The sequence below is a fragment of the Heterocephalus glaber genome, unplaced genomic scaffold (genome assembly GCF_053883595.1).
Source record: "Heterocephalus glaber isolate CG9 unplaced genomic scaffold, H.glaber_assembly_v1.0 deba00001790, whole genome shotgun sequence".
NCBI classification, from domain to species: Eukaryota; Metazoa; Chordata; class Mammalia; order Rodentia; family Bathyergidae; genus Heterocephalus; species Heterocephalus glaber.
The window spans coordinates 70,159-88,628 of record NW_028258473.1 but is presented as its reverse complement, the minus strand read 5'-3'; the positions used below and the strand labels follow the sequence as shown (position 1 = coordinate 88,628).

The following is an 18,470-nucleotide window of genomic DNA, read 5'->3' as shown; positions in this document are numbered from 1 at the left end:
CTGAATTTCCAGTCAGAGCATCCTACATCTTCTCTATGCCCTAGACCACAAGCCCTCATCCCTATCACCTTCAGTCTTCTCCTGGAACCATATGTCTGGGAGGCTAGATGTCATACCAAAAAGAATATTGTCCTGGAGCAGAGCCATAGCACGTGGACTTACCCTCAACTATGTCATCTATAACAGGTATTTCAGGCCTGGGGCCAAAACAGCTTGGAGGAATCCAGAATTCTAAAGTTATCATCTTATTTTGCAAATGAAGAGATAAGTGCTCAGAGATTTCAAGTAGCTCACCCCAGCCTATCCATCTAATGGCAGCCTGGTCAGTTCCTAGTACAGTACATTTTCTGTTCTACTGAGCTGCCTCCACCACTTAGTCCCATGCTCTGCTCTGCATGGAGAAGTCCTGTGGAGCCTATACTAAGGAAGAGGGTCATGGGAAGCTAACCAGAGAGCAGCTCAGACATCTCTGATGGGCATTTCTCACAACCCCACCAGCCTTTGTCCCCATTGTATAGGTGGAGAATGTGACACTTAAGCAATGTGCGCACAATAGCATGGGACAAATTTGCAATGGCCAGGTATGAATGGACTGGGTTTTGGAACCCAGGCTGGTCCTCCTGCTGCCTTAGAGTGAGATATTTTAAAAGGAAACCAGTCACAAGAATGCCAGAGACAAGTCTAAAAACACCTTAGGGTATAGCTTGTGTCTTTAGCATGCACAAGGTCCTGAGTTCCATCCCTAGCATCAGAAAACAGAAACACCTTATGGGAGCTCAGGGAAAATGTAATCTCTAGCTCAAGAAGCAACAGAAAAAGAAAAATAGAGATAACACTGTACAGCTCCCATGAGACAGGCACCCAGGGCAGAGGCAGAATGTCATGTCATGGTAAGTACACAGTATTTTCTAAACCAAACTGACAGGTAAACCATTGGACCGGATGGCATCCACCCAAGAGGGATGGAACAAGGGGCCCATGGGCCAAATTGTGTAACTTGTCATTACAACAGCTATTGGGCTAAGAATCTGAGAGACTCAGTAGTCAGAAGGAGAGTTATTTATGGCTGCTGGATGCCAGGTACTTCATCTGACTCAGAGGACAGAGACAGGGCCAGGCAAGTGCTGGCCTTGCTGGAGAAAAGACCAGCAAATAAGGCCTGTGCCTGTTGCAGCCCCTAGCCTTATGAGGTTGAACCCTGAGAGTGGACTAAGGGCTGGCAAGGGGGTATGATTACTTAAACTTTAAACACAAGATCCTACACTGTAAAATTTCCTTTAAAAACTGAAATGCCATGAAACTTAGGACCCTGTTTGCTCAGGGATGGGAAATGAGTAAAAATGGTCAGAAGAGAATAATTTTGTGTAGCTCCCTAATTTACAAAATTTAGTCACATCCAATATCATTTGATCTCAACAGCCTTTGAGGTAAGCAGGAGAGGGATTATTAGTCCCCTTTTACAGATGAGGAAACAGCCTCAGAGGTAGGTGACTGCCCCAAAGTCACATGACTTGAAGGTGGTAGAGCCTGAACTCAGAGCCCACTAGCTCTCAAGGCATCTGATCCTGGAAGAGTCTCCTTGCCAGGACATGGGGCTGTTGGAGAGCTAGAGAAAGAAGATATGTGTGGGGACCCTACAGCCCCCCAAACAGACTAGTTGGGACACAGTATCAGAAGGTGGCATTTTATTCTGTCCACTGGTTTCCTCAATTTTGGTGCCCCCATGAAGGAGCCTTCAGGACACCTCTCCCCTAGGACCTCTTAGGGTCATATCCCCAAGGAAAAGGTAAGAGCTAAGAGAAAGAAGTGGAAAAAATGGGTACCAAAAAAAGCAGATGGACAGCCCCCCCACCCTGTAATGAAGACTGGTCATATTAGGAGTGGAAGCCCAAACGGAACTTGTCCTCCTATTTCTACCAGTTCTTCACCTTCCAGCAAGGCTGTGAGGCTGCTGGGGATGAGTGTCAAATTATCTCCAGCTCCTGGGTCTCTGAGATTCCAAATTTGGTCTTATGCTTGTCAAACAGTTTACGTAGGGCATCAATATAGAGTTCGTGGTACTTAGTCACATCTGCCTGGCTTGGGTTCTCAATCTTGGGCAGTGATAGAGGCTCCCCGTCTGCCAGGGAAGACAGAGAAGGAAAAAGGAAAAGCATCAGTGTAGCTCACTGCTCAGAATGGGCTCCAGGCCTCAAGCCCACCTTCTCCCCACCCTCATCCCCAACCTGTCACTCATCTTAGCCAGCCTCCCTGCCTCTGAGCGCAGCCTCCGAACAGGATCCTGGATCCTAGACCAAGACTGCCAGCAGAAGGGCTCACTCACCAATGGTGGTTATAGACTGAGCCTAGGGCAGAAAGCCCCGGGAGTTCTCGGTGAAGCCACGCCCATAGAAAGCACAAGGGTAGATGTGTACTAGACTCTGGAACCACTTCTGGAAGCAGTTGACCAATCCCCCAGGACTGAAAATGTGCTGATTGTAGAGTTCTGTCTCCCCAAAGGAATAGGCAGGGATTAGAGCCACCCTGCAGAGGAAAAGTATGTCATTTAATGCCCAGAAAGATAAAGACCCTGCTGAATGCCAGATATCCTGACCACCAGTGGTCTCTGGGTCAACTCCCAGGCTCCCCAGACCCCAGCCCAGCTGTGCCTAGGTCCTGGTTGTGGAGGGGGTCTGTGGCCTAGCCCAGGCTGCCTGTGGGGACAAAGCAGTAGCAACCGAAAGGAAGCAAGCCCAGAAACTCCTGGGAGTCCCCCGGCATGAATTACTGTATGATAAGACCCAAGGGCTATTTCACATGACTTCCCTTTACCCCACATGCGTCATGTCTCTGAACCGGAGTTGTAGCCAGTCCCTTTGTATAGAGGAACTGGCCCAGATTGGAGAGAGAGGACACTGAAGGTTGGCCCTCAACCCTTTCTTCAGGAGCAAAAAATGCCTCTAGGACCTGGCCCTGGTTCTACTCCAACCCAGAGCTGGCTTTCCTCCCCTTCTTTTTTCTTTTAATTATTTTAAATTGATAAATAACAATTGTATATGTTTATGATGGATCTAGTTCATCATAATGAATCATATACTTCCTCCTTGGATACTATTTCTTCAGAACTCCTCCCTCACTCACCACTGGGCTTTTGGATCCTCTACCACCCTGCCTTTTGACCAGAGTTGTCCTTACCCGTGCCGAAGGGCCATGCGCACAAAGTCGAATTGGTTTTTCAAGACCAGGGTGGAAGACCCTGGCAGGCTGTATCTGCACTCAGCCAGGCCACCAACCACCACAATGAGCATGTTTCCTTTGCCTTTATGGGTAAGCAGAAAGTCCATGGAGGATTGGCTCACAGAGCAGATCCCTGGTGGGCAGAAAAAGCCAAGAGGTCACTGGCCACTTCCCAATCTTCCTAACTTTCCTCCCTCAATCTTTCCCTCTTCAAAGGTGGGGGAGAGCAAGGAGCCCCATCTCAGGGAGGTGAGCCGAGGGCAGCCAGAGAGGATTACAGAGCTGGCCTTGCTGTCACCCATCCTCCCAACTTTGAGCCCACTCACCTGCAGACATTACATAGTCTCTCAAGAAAGGCAACCAGAAAAAGGCTCCTAGTGTGAGCGTATAGGAGGTGATGCCAGGAAAGATCTTGGAGAAGCCCGTGGCTTCAGTGGCAAAATTGCCAAAGCATGCATGAGACATGAGCCCATGAGGGTGGCAAACAAGGATGTAGTTGTGGCTGGGGGAGATATCACGAGTCTTCAAAAGCTGTAGAGGAAAGTGGAGTGAGGGGGTGCTATAGCCAGGGAAGTGATCTCCTCTTTAGGCCAGAGATCTGGAAGGGAAAGGGCTTCTGGGTCCCACTATTCGGGTTGGGTAATGTAAAACTCTCAGGGGGGAGTCACTCTCACAGGCCTCCATGACCCAACTGCTGGCACCAGAATCGGGGCTGAGCTACTCACCTTGTTAGGGAAGTAATTGCAGTAGTGTCTCCACAGTCTCCACTGCCTTACACAGTTGAATCGGCGGCCACCTGTAAGCAGCACAATGCAACCAAGATGTGTTCAGCCCCACTGTCCTCTGCCAGGCCTTCTGGAACGCCACAGGGTGCTCTCACCTTTTGCTCTTTCCTGGCCTCGCAAGTAACGAACAGCATGAGCATGTCCAGGGCAATTTATAACAAGTTAAGTTCTGCTTCATTAGTTGCCCCTCCCCTAGCCCACTCCCATTCAGATTGGGTGGCCTTTCCAACACCCTCAAAGGACCATTTCCCTCAGCTCTAGCCCAGGGAGGGACAGACTGAGAGTCTTCTGGGAATTGGCCAGAGCCTCTCACAATCAAAAGGTGAGAAAAGGGAAGAGCAGGTAGCAGGTGGCAACCCAGCCCAGTAGGGCCCTTACCTCGCTCAGGGGTCTTCCAGTCAAAAGCCAGCCAGATGCAAATGAACACAGTGACAAGCCAGTATGATGTGAACGCCAGTAGGTAGAGGTTGCCAAGGATCACCATGGTTACTAGAGGGAGCCCAGCCCAGAGTGAATGGATTGTGGACAGCCCAGCACACTGACCCTCTCTCCCAAGTTTCCCGAGTTCTGCCATCCCATGGTCACACATGGTCTCACCCAAGACTGCTCACTGCTCTCTCTTCCTCACCATGGCACATGGCCCACATGCCCATATCCCAGCCACCCTCTGTTCTCTGGCCTTGGGACCCTGACTTGGATCTAGAAGGCAAGGTGTTTTCTTCCCTGGCTGTGCTTCTCACAGTGAGCCCTCTACCCTCAGGACCTGCCCTAGCAACTTGCTAAGTTCTGAATGAATGAAGGGTGTTTAATGGCCGGGGGCCACTGGTGACCACCAGAGTCCAAGAGTCCTCAGACAGCTTTCTTCCAACTCATTTCTCCTCTCTGCATCTGCTTGTGAAGATCAATGAAGGAGATTTAAGAGAAAGTGGAGATCTACCTGCAACAAGGTTGAGAGTGCAAAGAAGGCACGCAAGAAACAAAGGACAATATAAACTGAACTAGAAAAAGACACTGGGCCACATTAAGCTCCAATAAAATAAGAATTCTACAGATTACAATATTAGGAAAGTTACTAGAGATGAGTCATGAGGAATCAAGTTTACTTGGAATTATTACTGGACTCAATTTTTAAAGCAGCCGTGAATAAAATTGTGTCAAAATAAAGTTTAGAGAAGACAAAAGCAACTTTTAATTGAACATACCAGATTGATCACAAGTTTTTTTCTTGACTCATTGCTGGAGCCCCATGAAAACTTGCTAAAAATGTTTTTAAAAATACAGATCCATAAGGAGAAAGAAAATAAGGTGCCAACAGTAGATGTGAGATAGCAAAATATTTACATGCTCTAAAGTGAAGAAGTAACTGGTTTAGAACAAAGAAAGCTGAAATGTAGTTACCTGTAAGGATACCTGCCTACAAGAAGCAAGCCTTTTCTTCCTATTTCACATTATCTGTTATACCTTTTAGTCCTTATTTACACTTTCAGTTTCTCACACTAGAGAAACTATTCCGTATTTACACATGTGTGTCCTATTTATTTCACTTAAGAGTATTGCCTCAATGTGCATTCATTTAGCTATAAATGTCCCTAGTTTCTCATTTTTTATGGCTGAGTAGTACTCCATTTTATTTTTAAAAAACACGTTTTCTTTATCCAGTCTCCAGTTGATGGGCAATTGGGCTGCTTCCAAGCAATTACAAACTGTGCTGCTATGAACATGGATGCACATATATCACTGTGGTATGATTCTTTTAATTCTTTGGGGAAGATACCCAGCAGGGGAATAGCTGGGTCAAATGGGACTTCCAGTCCTAGTTCTTTGAGGTATCTCCATACTGATTTCCACAGTGGTTGCACCAGTCTACACTCCCACCAGCAGTGGAGCAGGGTTCCTCTTTCCCCACAGCCCCACCAGCATTGGTTGTTGGTTGATTTCGTGATAGCAGCCATTCTTTCTGGGGTGAGGTGGACTCTCAGCCTTGTTTTCATTTGCATCTCTCGAATGACCAGTGATGTTGAACATTTTTTCATAAGGTTATTTGCTATTTCTACTTCTTTGTCTGAGAAATATCTGTTCATTTCAGATGCCCATTTTCAGATTGGGTCTTTAAATTTGGGAGGTCTGATTTTTTAAAGTTCTTTATAGATTCTAGATAGTAGATCTTTGAGGAACAGCAGGTGAAAACTTTTTCCCACATTGTGGGTTGTCTCTTCACACTGCTGGTGGTTTCTCTTGCTGTGCAGAAGCTTTTCAATAAGAAGAGATCCCCCTTGTTGATTGTGCTAGTTCATGGGCAACTGAGGTTTTGTTCATAAAATCTTTTCCTACACCAATGTCTTCAAGAGTTCTACCTAACCTCTGTTCCAGCCGGTTCAGCATTTCTATTTTAATATTTAGATCTTTAATCTATTTTAATTTTAGTTTAGTGCATGGTGAGAGATATAGATCTAGTTTTAATCTTTGGCAAGTTGAAACCCAATTTTTCCAGCACCATTTATTAAAGAGGCTATCTTTCCTCCAGTGAGGGTGTTTGCCTCCTTTTTCAAAGATTAGGTGGCTGAGTGTGTCTGGAGTTGTTTTTATATCTTCTAATCTCTTCCACTGGTCCTCAACTGTGTTTCTTTGCCAGTACCATGCTGTTTTTTTCACAGTAGCGTTGTAGTATAGTGTCGAGTTGGGGTTTGTGATACCCCCTGCCATGTCTCTGTTGCCTAGAATTGCTTTTGCAAGGACTAAACAGTATAATAGATAATGTGAAATAGGAAGAAAAGGGGAAGAGGAAGTGGGAGGGGGAGGGGAAAGGAAAGAAGGGAATGGAATTAATGTGAGAAAATGAAAAACTGGAAACAAAATCTTTGTAACTAGGGAGGGACTGAGGGGTTGTAGGGAGGGCAGGGGAATGGGAAAAAAATAAGAACCAAGAGAGATTATGTAAAGGTGCAAATTTCCAATGATGAATGTCATTATATTGTATACGTAAAATGTACCAATAAAATTAATAAAATAAAATTTTCATGTCTTAACTTTTAAATTAAAAACTTTTGCTGGTTCTACAAGATTAAAAGAATGATGGAAACTTCAAAAAGAAAAGAAGCAAGCCTGCTTGCACTGGAAAATCAAGAAAAGATTTGGAATGTGGAGAGAGCAGGTGTCACAAAAGGCAAGGACAATGCACAGGCTCAAAAGTCGGAGGATTAGTTGAATTTCTGCCAAGGAATTAGAAACCCAGGTTCCCTCTCCTCCTTTAAACTACTGGTCAATGGGATGATTATTCTCTGAAGTAACTGAACCAAAGAGATCCTAGGTTCAAATACAAATGGTCCCCAACTTATGACAGTTCGACCTATGGTATTTCAACTTTATGACAGTGCAGCAGTGATATGCATTCAATGGAAATCATACTTCAGATTTTGCATTTGGATCTTTTCCTGGGCTACCGATATGCAGTACCATCCTCCCTCACATGCTAGGCAAGAAAAAGGAAGGCATGGGGTACAGGAAAAAAGGGGTCTGATAAAAAAGGAAACTGAGCAAGACCAAGGCTAGGAGAAGTGAGCAAGGCCCCTAGGACAAAAGAATTTGAGGAAACACTCACTCTTGAAGATGTGCAACTACAAGGCTGACATTTGCATATCTCTGAGTATAAACATATTTTTTAATTCTGTACCAAGTTTTCTCAAGTCCCTTGGAAGTGACAGCTTTGCATGAAGCCACACTGTGTCAGGAAGATGCTGGGTTCCAGCTGCGATGTCCTCATGGAAATAAGAGTAAGGAGACTTATAGATTCCTGATGTGTTTGGACACTTGGAGAGATTAATTTGTCTGTGAAGAGTCTGGGATAAATTAGTGATAACTAATAGATATCTAATAGATAAAATAAATTTAAAATGTGTTAATTTCTAACAACAGGAAAAATAGGTCACACAAAAAAGGAAATTTAATCCTAGTACACTAAATGGCTCAGTTGTCAATAATATTCTCTACTCATAGTCAGGTATTTAACTAAAATCTGTCCTATAACAAATTTGGGAGGAGGGAGAGGAGGAAATTATATCAATATTGTGTAGAGTCAAATTTTCATCTTCCATATCAGAAAGTCAATGGACAATGTCTAAAATTGCTGTATCAAAAAATAGTAATATTTAGAAATTCCAAATAGTAAAATTTAGAAATATGGAAGTAAATAGCAGACAAAAAGAACTAAAAAAATTGAAAATGACTGACTACCTCTGGGAAAAATAACTAAGGACAGAGCAAAGGAATGCAGTTGTGGGTTCTCAGTATGGGCCCAATAAAGTTATTGAGGTTTTTTTTTTTTTGGTACTGGGGATCGAACTCAGGACCTTGCACTTGCAAGTCAGGCAGTGGAACCACTGAGCTAAATCCCATCCCTAAAGCTATTGACTTTGAGGATTAAAGAGAGGCACTAATCTAGTCCAGAGGGTACCTCCCACTTTCCCTTAGGCTTTGCTCAAACCCAGTGTTAGGACATCTTGTAAGTATGGTCCTAGGTGGCACACCCTGCCATGGGATGAGCCCTGTATCTACAATTTACCATGTGTGTGATCAAAGACATTGACAAACTTCAGTTCCTCATCTCTAAAATGGAAATTAAAATATCAATGTCTTCCCTATCTTCTTTACAGACTTGTTTTGATGGCCTTCTCTCAAGGCCTTTACAGTCCAAATAAATACAATTCCACTTTAGAGTGGACAGCTGAGGAGGGGCACAGAGCCATTTGCCCCACCTGCCCTACATGAGCTGGGAAGGGAGGAGACAGCCCTGGAGCCCACATATGCCCCAGGGCCTAGAGCTCTTCTTCCTGCCCCATACTGCCTCTCAGTACACCCCAGAGCCAGGCCCTAATTAAAAATCCTCTGGACCAGGCATAGTGGTGCACACCTGCAATCCCCACACTCTGAGGGTTTGAGGCAGGAGGATCACAAGTTCAAGCCCAGCCTGGAAAACTTAGCAAGACTCTGTCTAAAAATAAAAAATAGCTAGGGATGTATCTCAGAACAACAAAGGCTCAGATTTGATCCCCAGAAACAAAACAAACAAAAAAAGTCCTCTGGTACAGTTTTTTCTCTGTACTCATGCCCCTTTCAACCACTCTCCTTCTTAACATCGTCTGCTCCTCCGCCCACCCCCCAGCTCACCCTGGGGACCAGAACCCTCAGTCTTTGTTGTTGTTGTTTGGGTTTTGGGGTTTTTTTTTGAGACAGGGTCTCGCTATGTAGCTCAGGCTGTCCTTGAACTCGCTCTGTAGCCTAGGCTGGCCTCGAACTCACAGCAATCCTCCTGCCTCAGCCTCCTGAGTGCTAGGATTACAGGCGTGCACCACCACGCCTGACTGAACCCTCTGTCATGCTTTCTTTTTTTTCTCTCACTGGCATCTTCTGATCATCAAGTCATATTACTTCTCCAGTTCTTGAATCTTTCTTTTCCTCTCCATCCCCATCACTACTGGCCTGACCCAAATCACCACCATCTCTCAAACTCCTACCCAGCATTGCTGCTCCACTCCAGTCTTCCTATAATCCTTTTGCTGCATAGAGCTCTAACAAGCTCTCAGAAATGCAAATCTTATGCCATCACCCTGGGCCATATCCTATCCTGGCTCCACAAGGTCCTTAGAGAAAAGTTCAAACATCTTTCCTGGGTTTTTAATGCCTCATACAGTCTTTCCCCTGCCTTCCTCCTCATTCTTCTGTTTCTTCCCTATTTGATTATTTTAATAATATGTATCAGGTGCCAATTCCGTGCCTTCCATTTCCCATGTTACGTAGCCACTAGCAGCCCCTGCACTGCCCAAGGCTCTCCCCCCAACCTAGCCTGGTCATGTGCTTCCCACTGTTTGCCTGCAATGCCCACCCTTTCTTCACTTATTTGTCATTCAAGAAGCAGCTCAAATTCAATAGAAAAATGGACATAGGTCACAGATGGGCAGTTAACAGAGAAAAAAATACTAACTGGTGATGAACATACAAAAAGATGTTCAACCTCATTCATAACTAAGGAAGTTCAAAGTAAGGACTTGATTCATTTTTATCACTTCCAATTCTTGCTTTCCTTCCTGTGCTTTGTTAGGCCCCGAAACTACATTTTTCAGCATCACAATTTGGTAGTGCCTCTGTCAGCCTGAGCATTTATTGTCCACTGTGAGCAGAGACTGCCACTGACCTGTTGTGGTCTTCTACATGAATAAGAAATAAACATTTGCTGACTTAAGCCACTTAAATTTCAGGGCTAATGTATTCTCAAAGTATACCTAGACTAATCTGGTTAGTGTACCCTAAATACACCTACTTTACAAAGGAGGGAAACAAGACTCAGAGAGGATAAATAATTTGCTAAAGGTTGCACAGATTTGAACACAGGCAATCTGGAACCAGAGAGTGTATTTTCAACATTCATATTATACTGCCTCTTGGAGATATATATATATATATATATATATATATCACATGTCACATATCACATATCACATATCCATATCCATGTATGTGTGTAGACATATATGTATATGCATTTGTACATAATCTCCATCACTTCTGGCTATTTGTGCAAAAATAAAACGTTAACAGTGGTTATCTCTGAGGAGTGAGATTGGGAATCAGATAAAAGAAGGAGAGGTGCCAGGCCTTCGTGGGGCCTGGCTCATAGTGGCCTTCAAGAAATGATCATTCTTCTCTCCCAATGCAGTGTCAGATCTTAGGCTTTGGGGACTCGGTTGTCGTGTGGGAACAGAGGTACAGTGATAGGAGGGGAAGGCTGGTAACAAGCCAAATCTGGAGAAAGTAGAAAAACTCCCAAAAGACAATACAAGGCTGAGGATGTGGCTCTGTTGTAGAGCTCCAGCCTACCTACCATGCATAATACCCTGGGTTTGATTTCCAGCACTGCAAAGAAAGAAAGAAAAGACAATACAGGTTTGGCATCCTCAATCTGAAAATCCAAAATCCAAAATATTCCAAAATCTTAAACTTTTTTAGCCCTGACATGATACCACAAGTAGAAAATTCCACACCTCACTTCATGAGACCATCACAATCAAAATACAGTTGTACTAGAAATATTGCATAAAATTACCTCCAGACTGTGTGTACACAGTATAGATGAAACATAAATAAATTTCACCTTTAGACTCGGGTCCCACACCCAAGATATTGCAGTTTGGGTATGCATATTCCAACCCTCCTCTGATTCTGAAATCTGAAGCTCTTCTGGTTCCAAGCCTTTCAAACGCAGGGTATGAAAACCTATAGAACCAAACCCAGTATCATTAAGCTTCTGCATCAGAGCAACACGTACAGGCAAGAACTGGATACAGGTGGTGCAAGGTTGTTGACTCAAATTTCTAAGAACCCTGGAGCTAAGATCAAAAAATCTTGTTAACCATGTGGAAGAAGCCACAATCCAGACAGGGAAACTGCTCTTTCGCAATTTTCTTCCTGGCACATTCACCTCCAATTTTTTGAGACCCAGCAGCTGGAGGGATGACAGTGAGGATGGTTGCCCCTCCTGCCAGATAGAGAACTCAGCTTTTACTGAGGAGAGTGCTTACCTGGCTTGCATAGCAGGGGGGCAACATAGCTGGGTCCCCTACCTTCAGTATGAGACCATTCTGAGCTAGTCTTTTCCACCTTGCATTGAGGACCTTTGATATTTCCAAAAGGCCTGGCTTCCTCCTACTCCAGTTTCCACACCCAGCCTCCCAAACAGCAGTGAGTGGGCAAATGCAAAGGACAAGAAAAGAGCTCATAGGCTGGTCTCAGGCCCTTGTGAACGCCACTCCCAGACACATCCTAGCCATGTAACCTTGGAAAGACCACTTCTACACCATGGACTTCAGCTCTGTTGTCTTTACAATGCAGATTGTTAGCCATAATAAGGTGCTTAGAACAGCACCTGGCATGAACAAAGGGAGCAAATAACTTTAGCTAATTCTAGTGAGTGTTAGCTATCATTATGTGTGTGTAGCTGTGAGCATGAATTATTATGCACAATAATAGCTTCTACCCGATAAGATTGGCATAAGCTAAAATGAAATAATAGATGTGAAAATACACAGTACAAAGATCTCCTTGGTCTCTTCTAGTTTTTCCATCATCCCTTAATTAATTTATACTGTTCTTTTTAGTATTAGGGGCTACTAGTACCCACTCAATGCTCTCTGTTCCCTGGCTTCTAGCCTGGTGGTGAGCTGAGGTAAAGAATGGCCACCCTCCCTCTTCATTGGCATGCTTCTGTGCCAGCTTCAAGTTCTGAGGGCCTGCCTACATTCTTTATTCCCAGGTAGCTTAAAAGGTCCCTTAATTAAATGCCCTTGACTCAGCCAGTACTCATACGAACCACTTGAGAGGCAAGATTTTTTCCACGCCCCCCCCCCCCCGCCAGCTTGTTTCAGCATCTAGAACAAAATAGCCAGAAATGTAAGCAACTTGCACAAAGTTTGTGGTATAAGTGTTGGGGAGATGGATGGATGGATGAATGGTTGAATTCCTCTGGATGACAGGTTTCCAGAGCCTCCCTGTACCATCAGGTCAAGGCACTCTCACTGATGGTTTGCTTAATCCTGTGGTTGTTGTCAAGCCCTTCTCCTTGGCCAGTCTCAGTAGAACTGCTCCCCATCATCCCATAACATGCCCTCCACACCCAGCATAGACCCAGGAAGGTTTAGCCTACCCACCTGCCACAGGCACATGCAAACACATGTGCATGTACACACCCTCTGCATAGGCACACACCCATATGAATGCACACATGCTCACCTGATCACTCACAGATCTCACAAACACCATGCCCAGGTGGGTCAGGCCATGGACCAGGGTGACCAATTGTTCTGGTTTGACTGGGACTACCCCAATTTCAGCATTGAATTTCTTCAATCCCAAGCAAGCCAGGATGGTTGGTCACCCTTTACCAAAGCCTGAAGACTCACTGATAAGGAAGACACTGAAGGCCCACTGGAAAACAGCAAAGACCTCCAGCGCGGCCTTGAGATCCTTTTTGGAGGGCAAGAACATTATTCTAGGATTCCAGTGGCTCTAGGTAAGTGTTCTTCGGCTGGCCAGCCCTGACTGCTCAGTGGCCTTGGATGTTTCCTCTTTTCATACTTTCTTCTCCAGCAGCTGCCCAGTCTCCACCCCCCAACACACACCTGTCACACTCCTCCACAGGATTGCAACATCACATACTGCCTCTGCTTGTCCATTTCCTTCCAACTGCCTGCCTACCTGTACTTGAGCTCAGCCTGGGCTGACATTGTGACACTCCCTTGCACACCTGGATGAAGCCCCAGAAAAGGAAGTAAGTGAGTGGGAGTGAAGCTCTTGAGAGGCCTCCAAGGTCATACTGGAATGATGGAGGGAGTAATAGGCAGGAAGGAGCCCAGGGTTCAGATAGGACATGGTTTATACCAGACATTGTTCTAGATAACTGAGTTACATCACTGAAGAAAATAAACTAAAACAAATTTATGCTTTTGAGAAGTTTACATTCCGGTGAGGGAAGACAGATGATAGAAATTACCTAATTATATGGTATAATATAAGATGACAAATGTTATGAGGAAAAATATTGGAACGAGTAGGAAGGATCTTGAATGCTGAATGGTGGGAAGGTATTAGGTAGGAACAACAAGCCTTACAGTTTCCAAAGGAAAGCCACACCAAAAAGGCAGCATTTGAGCACAAGCTTGAAGGAGATGAAGAAACCATGTGGTTGTCTGAACTGAGAATGTTCCAGGCGGAGGGAACAGTCAGTGCACAGACACAGAATAAGTGTGCCTGGCAGGTTTCAAGGAGCAGCAAGAACACTTGAGCCAAGTAAGTAAAAGGAACCAACTAAGTGAAGTCAGATTTTGGCAGGTGCCAGTTTGTGGAGGGCCTTGTAGGCCAAGGTATAAACTTGACTTTTTACTATGGCTAAAATGGGGAGGCTTTTAAGGATTTTAAGGAGAGAAGAGACAGGATTAGCTTATATTTTTAAAGGGTCAGGAAAGAAAGGGAAGACTTTTTTTTTTGGTAGCAGGGATCAAACTCAGGACCTTGCGTTTGTGAGGTAGGCGGCAGCACCACTTTCCCAGAAAGGGAAGACTTTTGAGGGGCTATGGCAATAATGTTATGCAAATGACAATGGTGCCTCCAGCTAGGTAGGTGATAGTGGAGTTACGGGGAAGTGTTCAGATTCTAGATGTATATAATCTGTGATTCTCCTCTGAAACAGAGGCTCCACTTGGACCATTTCCTTTCTGAGGCTCAGTTGCCTCCAGAAGGGAGTCCTACTGATGAGTACCCACCACAGGCCCTGCCCTAGCCAGGGCACCTTCCTTGATCTGGCTTTGCACCACTCAAGAGAGATACCTGGAGGATGTTGGGTGCAGCTCACCTGCTTGGATGAAGTGATGGCTCTGTGAAAGGGGCTGGGGGAAGTGGGGCTGAAAAAGGCCAGGTCATTCTGTAAGAGTATGGACTCCAGGATGAGGAGTCTGGCCTTAATCCTGCTTGCATTGAGAGGTGGAGTTCAGCTTCTGAGCAGGAATGGTGATTTGTGCCAAATGAAGACAACTTCTGTGCACAGGATAGCTGTCAGGACCCAGGTGTCCTTTGTGACTGATACACAATTCATCCTTTTCCTCTCTGTAGCACTGACTTGCAGGACCAGGCCCATTTACAAGCTGAATACATGGGCACTTTCACCAGCACAGAAAGGTCTTTTGGCTGAGACATCTCTCCTCGTTTGACTGATTTTGTTGTTTAGGTTGGGGAGGGTTCACCCCTTATTAGGAACCAGGGTCCTGGTGGGACAATCCTGAGATTGTCCCCTGTTGGGGCAACAAAGTTCCACCGCCATAATTGTTGCACCCAGTGAGAAAGAACCAACCAGAGACCGATATTAAATCCACACAGGAGTTTATTACTGGCCAGGACCCCCAGCCGAGCATGGGCCTTGAGCCCCAACTGGGGGAGATTAAGGTATTTTATACACCTTTGAGGCCAGCAGTTTCTAGGCCCCCCTATGGGATAGAACTAGCAAAGCAAGCAAAAGGTACAGAAGGGGAACGTCCTGTCGTTAGAACATTTGTAAAACAATAGTTGATTAATTGTTGTTTGTAAGAGACTCTCTAAGGGGAGGAGGTTTCTAAGCTTCCTCCTTCTGAGTTCATCAAAAGGGCAGGCAGGTGGGTGGATCAGCAGCAATATGGAGTCTGTCTTGCTAACTAGGGTACTTCAGTAATCACTGAGCAAAGGTTAAGGGCTAAAAGGGCTCTGGCATATAGGAAAAAATTCAACCTGGGGCCATGGTGTGCAGAAGGAGAGGAGCCGCGGGAGCAGGCCAATTCTGATTCGGCCTCTAGGCAGAAACATAGGAGGAAGGGTACTTCTCACAGGGCCAGTGAAGAAAATGATGAGTTTAGTTTGGACTTCCATTTGTGAGAGAGGCCTGTGGTCATTAGAAAAGTTAGTTGCTGGTTTCTGATGTATACTCTGCTTACCCTGAGCTTTCAGAGACTTGCTACAGGGGCAAATGCAGCAGGGCAGTGAGAAGGAAGCTGACCATAGGATTCTGGACTTGATAGCCCCCTTTTAAAACAGAGCACCAGCTCTTTCAGTCTGTTTACAATTGGAATTCAAGAAGAATTTGTTTTTGACAATAGGTTGGAGTTCTGGGTGAAACAGAGGAAGAGAAACATTCTGCCAGGCCCTGTGGGAGCCCAGCAGGAAAACGATCTGCACTTCCCTTCCAGGAGAAGCTATGTCAGCCTAGCTTGGGTGGGCTGTGAGGCAAGTTCCTGGGACCCCAGGACACTGCCAAGGGCCAGCACCAAGGCAGCAGCAAGTGGAGACTACAGCTGGCCTAAAAAACCAAGAAGAGCTACCTGCGAGAACAGAAGATCTGTTCAACTAAGCCCCGATAGGGTCCTCATTTACATCAAGCCTGACCTAGAGAAATTGCGATGTTCCTGCTTCTTCATACATCTGTTCTCCGACCCTGACCCCTCACCTGCACCCTAGTTTGGAAACTCTGAGTGGCTCTGAGTCCTATTGTTCTCATAGCTCAGACTCTAATGCAGGTCATGTAGTAAACATTCACTGATGTTTGTTAGAAAAATGTCCAAAGTGAAGGAGGCCCAGTATGTGTAGCACTGGACGAGTCTCTGAGTCTTGATTTCCTCACTTGTAAATAGGAGAGAATGAGTAGTAACAGATGGCTGGTCACTTTGTGAACTGTGAAATGGTGTCTAAATACAAGTTGTGGCTATAACTGTTATTAGGAGAAAAGGGAAGGGTAGAGATAGATATGGACTGAAAGCTTAGAGTTAAACTGAACTTGCCCAGATTGGTCTTCCTTCTGAGCTGTGTTACCTTGGAGAAAGGGTGTGAGAGATTCAAGAGGAGAATCACTGACAGTGCAAGCATTTGGAATATTCTAGAAGCTCTACCTTTTCATTCACACAGAGAAAGTCATATGCCCAGCACTGACTTGAAACCAACCATCCTAATACCAAGCAAAGAAATGGTCAAGGCTGTTTGGGGGCTTCCATTCCTCAGTCTTATCCCCCTCCATCATCTCCCTCCTTCATTCTCACAAATCCCCTAATAAGTCTGAGGCTCAGAGATTATCAGAGCTGAAAGAGCTCTCCGAATTTTCTAAGCCACCCAAGAGTGGCCTTCATTGAGCCCCGTACAAGCAAAATCATTCTTCTTGCTTTTGGACTGGGGCCCAACTGTGCCCCCTCCCATTCTACCCTAGGTCCTTAAAAACAAACAAAAAAATAAAGCCCATACTTCCCTTACACAGCAGTTTTCATTCCACCTAGGTAGCATTGCCAGACAAAATATAGGAGGCCAGTTAATTTTGAATTTCAGATAAACAATGAATAATGTGTTAGTGTTAGTGTAAAATATTACTGCATTGGAAAAATATCACATGGGACATACTTATATTACAACATGGCTTTTTGATTATCTGAAATTCACATTTAACAGACTCCTGTACCTTTATTTGCTAAATTTGGCAGCCTTATGACCCTGGGTCACATGATCAAAGCAGTTGGCACACTGTGGAAGATGCAGGCATCCCTTGTCCATCACAAAGAGATAGCAGATCCTACACAGTGACTCAGGAGGTCTATACGTCACCCCCTAATTCTCAGCTGCTCCAGAGATCAGGCTAACCTCCATCCCTTGTACTTAATTGGCTTACTCAAATTATCCCACCAGAGTCCTCACTTTGCTAAGGGATTTTTCCTGCACGCCTGCCTCTTATTCCTATTTCACCCATCTCTTCTGAATGGAGGAGTCCTGCTGGGCAGGGCTTTAAGGTATTCTGGCTCATATGCTGGTTTTCCCTTTCTTTCCTTTGGCAAACTAAGAATGATCAGTGGTGGAGGCCTGACTAAGAAACCAAGCAGATGGGGGAGCAATGGGGATGCCAAGCTTGACTCAGCTCAAAGGTACCAGACTAGGCCCCTAATGACTGGGAGAATTGGAGACAGCTGCTGTCCTCTGTTCCCATGGGCAACATGTACTTTTCCTGTTTCCCAAGGGCTGCCGGGATTTGGGGCCCTAGTGCGGCCTTTTCTCCCAAGACTCACTCTCATTTCTAACTCTCACTCTCACTTTTCATGCCATTTGCAACTGTAGTAAGTCTCAAACTGTCCCAGTTAAGTTTCAGTGATTCTTTAGCAGATGTGGAAGAGAGACAGAAGAAGCTATTCTGAGTTTATAGACTATCAATGAGGAAGAAAAGAGGGAGGAAGGAATTGGGGTGCTAATTAAGATCAAGATTATGAACCTCTGTCCAAAGTTCAGCTTCAATTTCATGTGTAGTCCTGAACTTATTTGATTTTTTCATCTGTCTTCCATTTTGTTGGAAACTCCTTGAAGTTAGGGATCTCAGTCTATTTTATTCATTCTCCCATCTGCAGTGCCTAGAACAGTACCTGGCATATTGTAAGGCTCATAAACAATGAATGAATGAATAAATGAGCAAAGCAAATCAATGCTAGGAGCAGGGTCAGGAACAAGGTTGAGTCAGTACAAAAGCCAAACCTGAGCAGAGCAGAGAACTCTGGTGACCTTAGAAGCTTGAGGGATAGGTAGGAGGATGAGGAAAGAATAAATCCTCAGTGATTTACTCAAAATCCTTTGGTGAGGTTGGCTCCCTGTTGCCCAACCTGCTGTACCCCATAATTCACATTTCAACATCCATAGCCTGGTGATATGATCTGTCATCAGTATGTTCTGGGGAAATAGTGATTTTCCAGATACCCAGGAACCATGAGCCTAGGATAAGATGAAATGATTTCTTCATATCCCTGCTCCTTAGACCCAAACAACACTGTGCTGTTTTGTCTAATTACAACTTGGATATAATGGTTTTTGCTTGACAATTTCTCAACAGCCTTTGAGCTCATTGGAAACCTCCCTCTGATGTGTGCTAAGAACCCAGTCCAG

The 18,470-nt window shown here is 44.9% G+C and overlaps 1 protein-coding gene across 1 annotated transcript; it reads right to left on the bottom strand.

Moving 5' to 3' along the window:
• Nucleotides 1–1,520: 1,520 nt before the first annotated feature.
• Awat2 (acyl-CoA wax alcohol acyltransferase 2) lies at nt 1,521–13,127 on the bottom strand. The gene is made up of 6 exons (XM_021249864.2): nt 4,380–13,127; nt 3,942–4,012; nt 3,543–3,747; nt 3,175–3,349; nt 2,324–2,523; nt 1,521–2,119 (listed from the first exon to the last, which is right to left on the bottom strand). Exons 1-5 carry the CDS (start codon nt 4,588–4,590, stop codon nt 2,346–2,348), a joined length of 840 nt encoding a protein of 279 aa, XP_021105523.1. The 5' UTR covers nt 4,591–13,127; the 3' UTR covers nt 1,521–2,119; nt 2,324–2,345.
• Nucleotides 13,128–18,470: the final 5,343 nt, after the last annotated feature.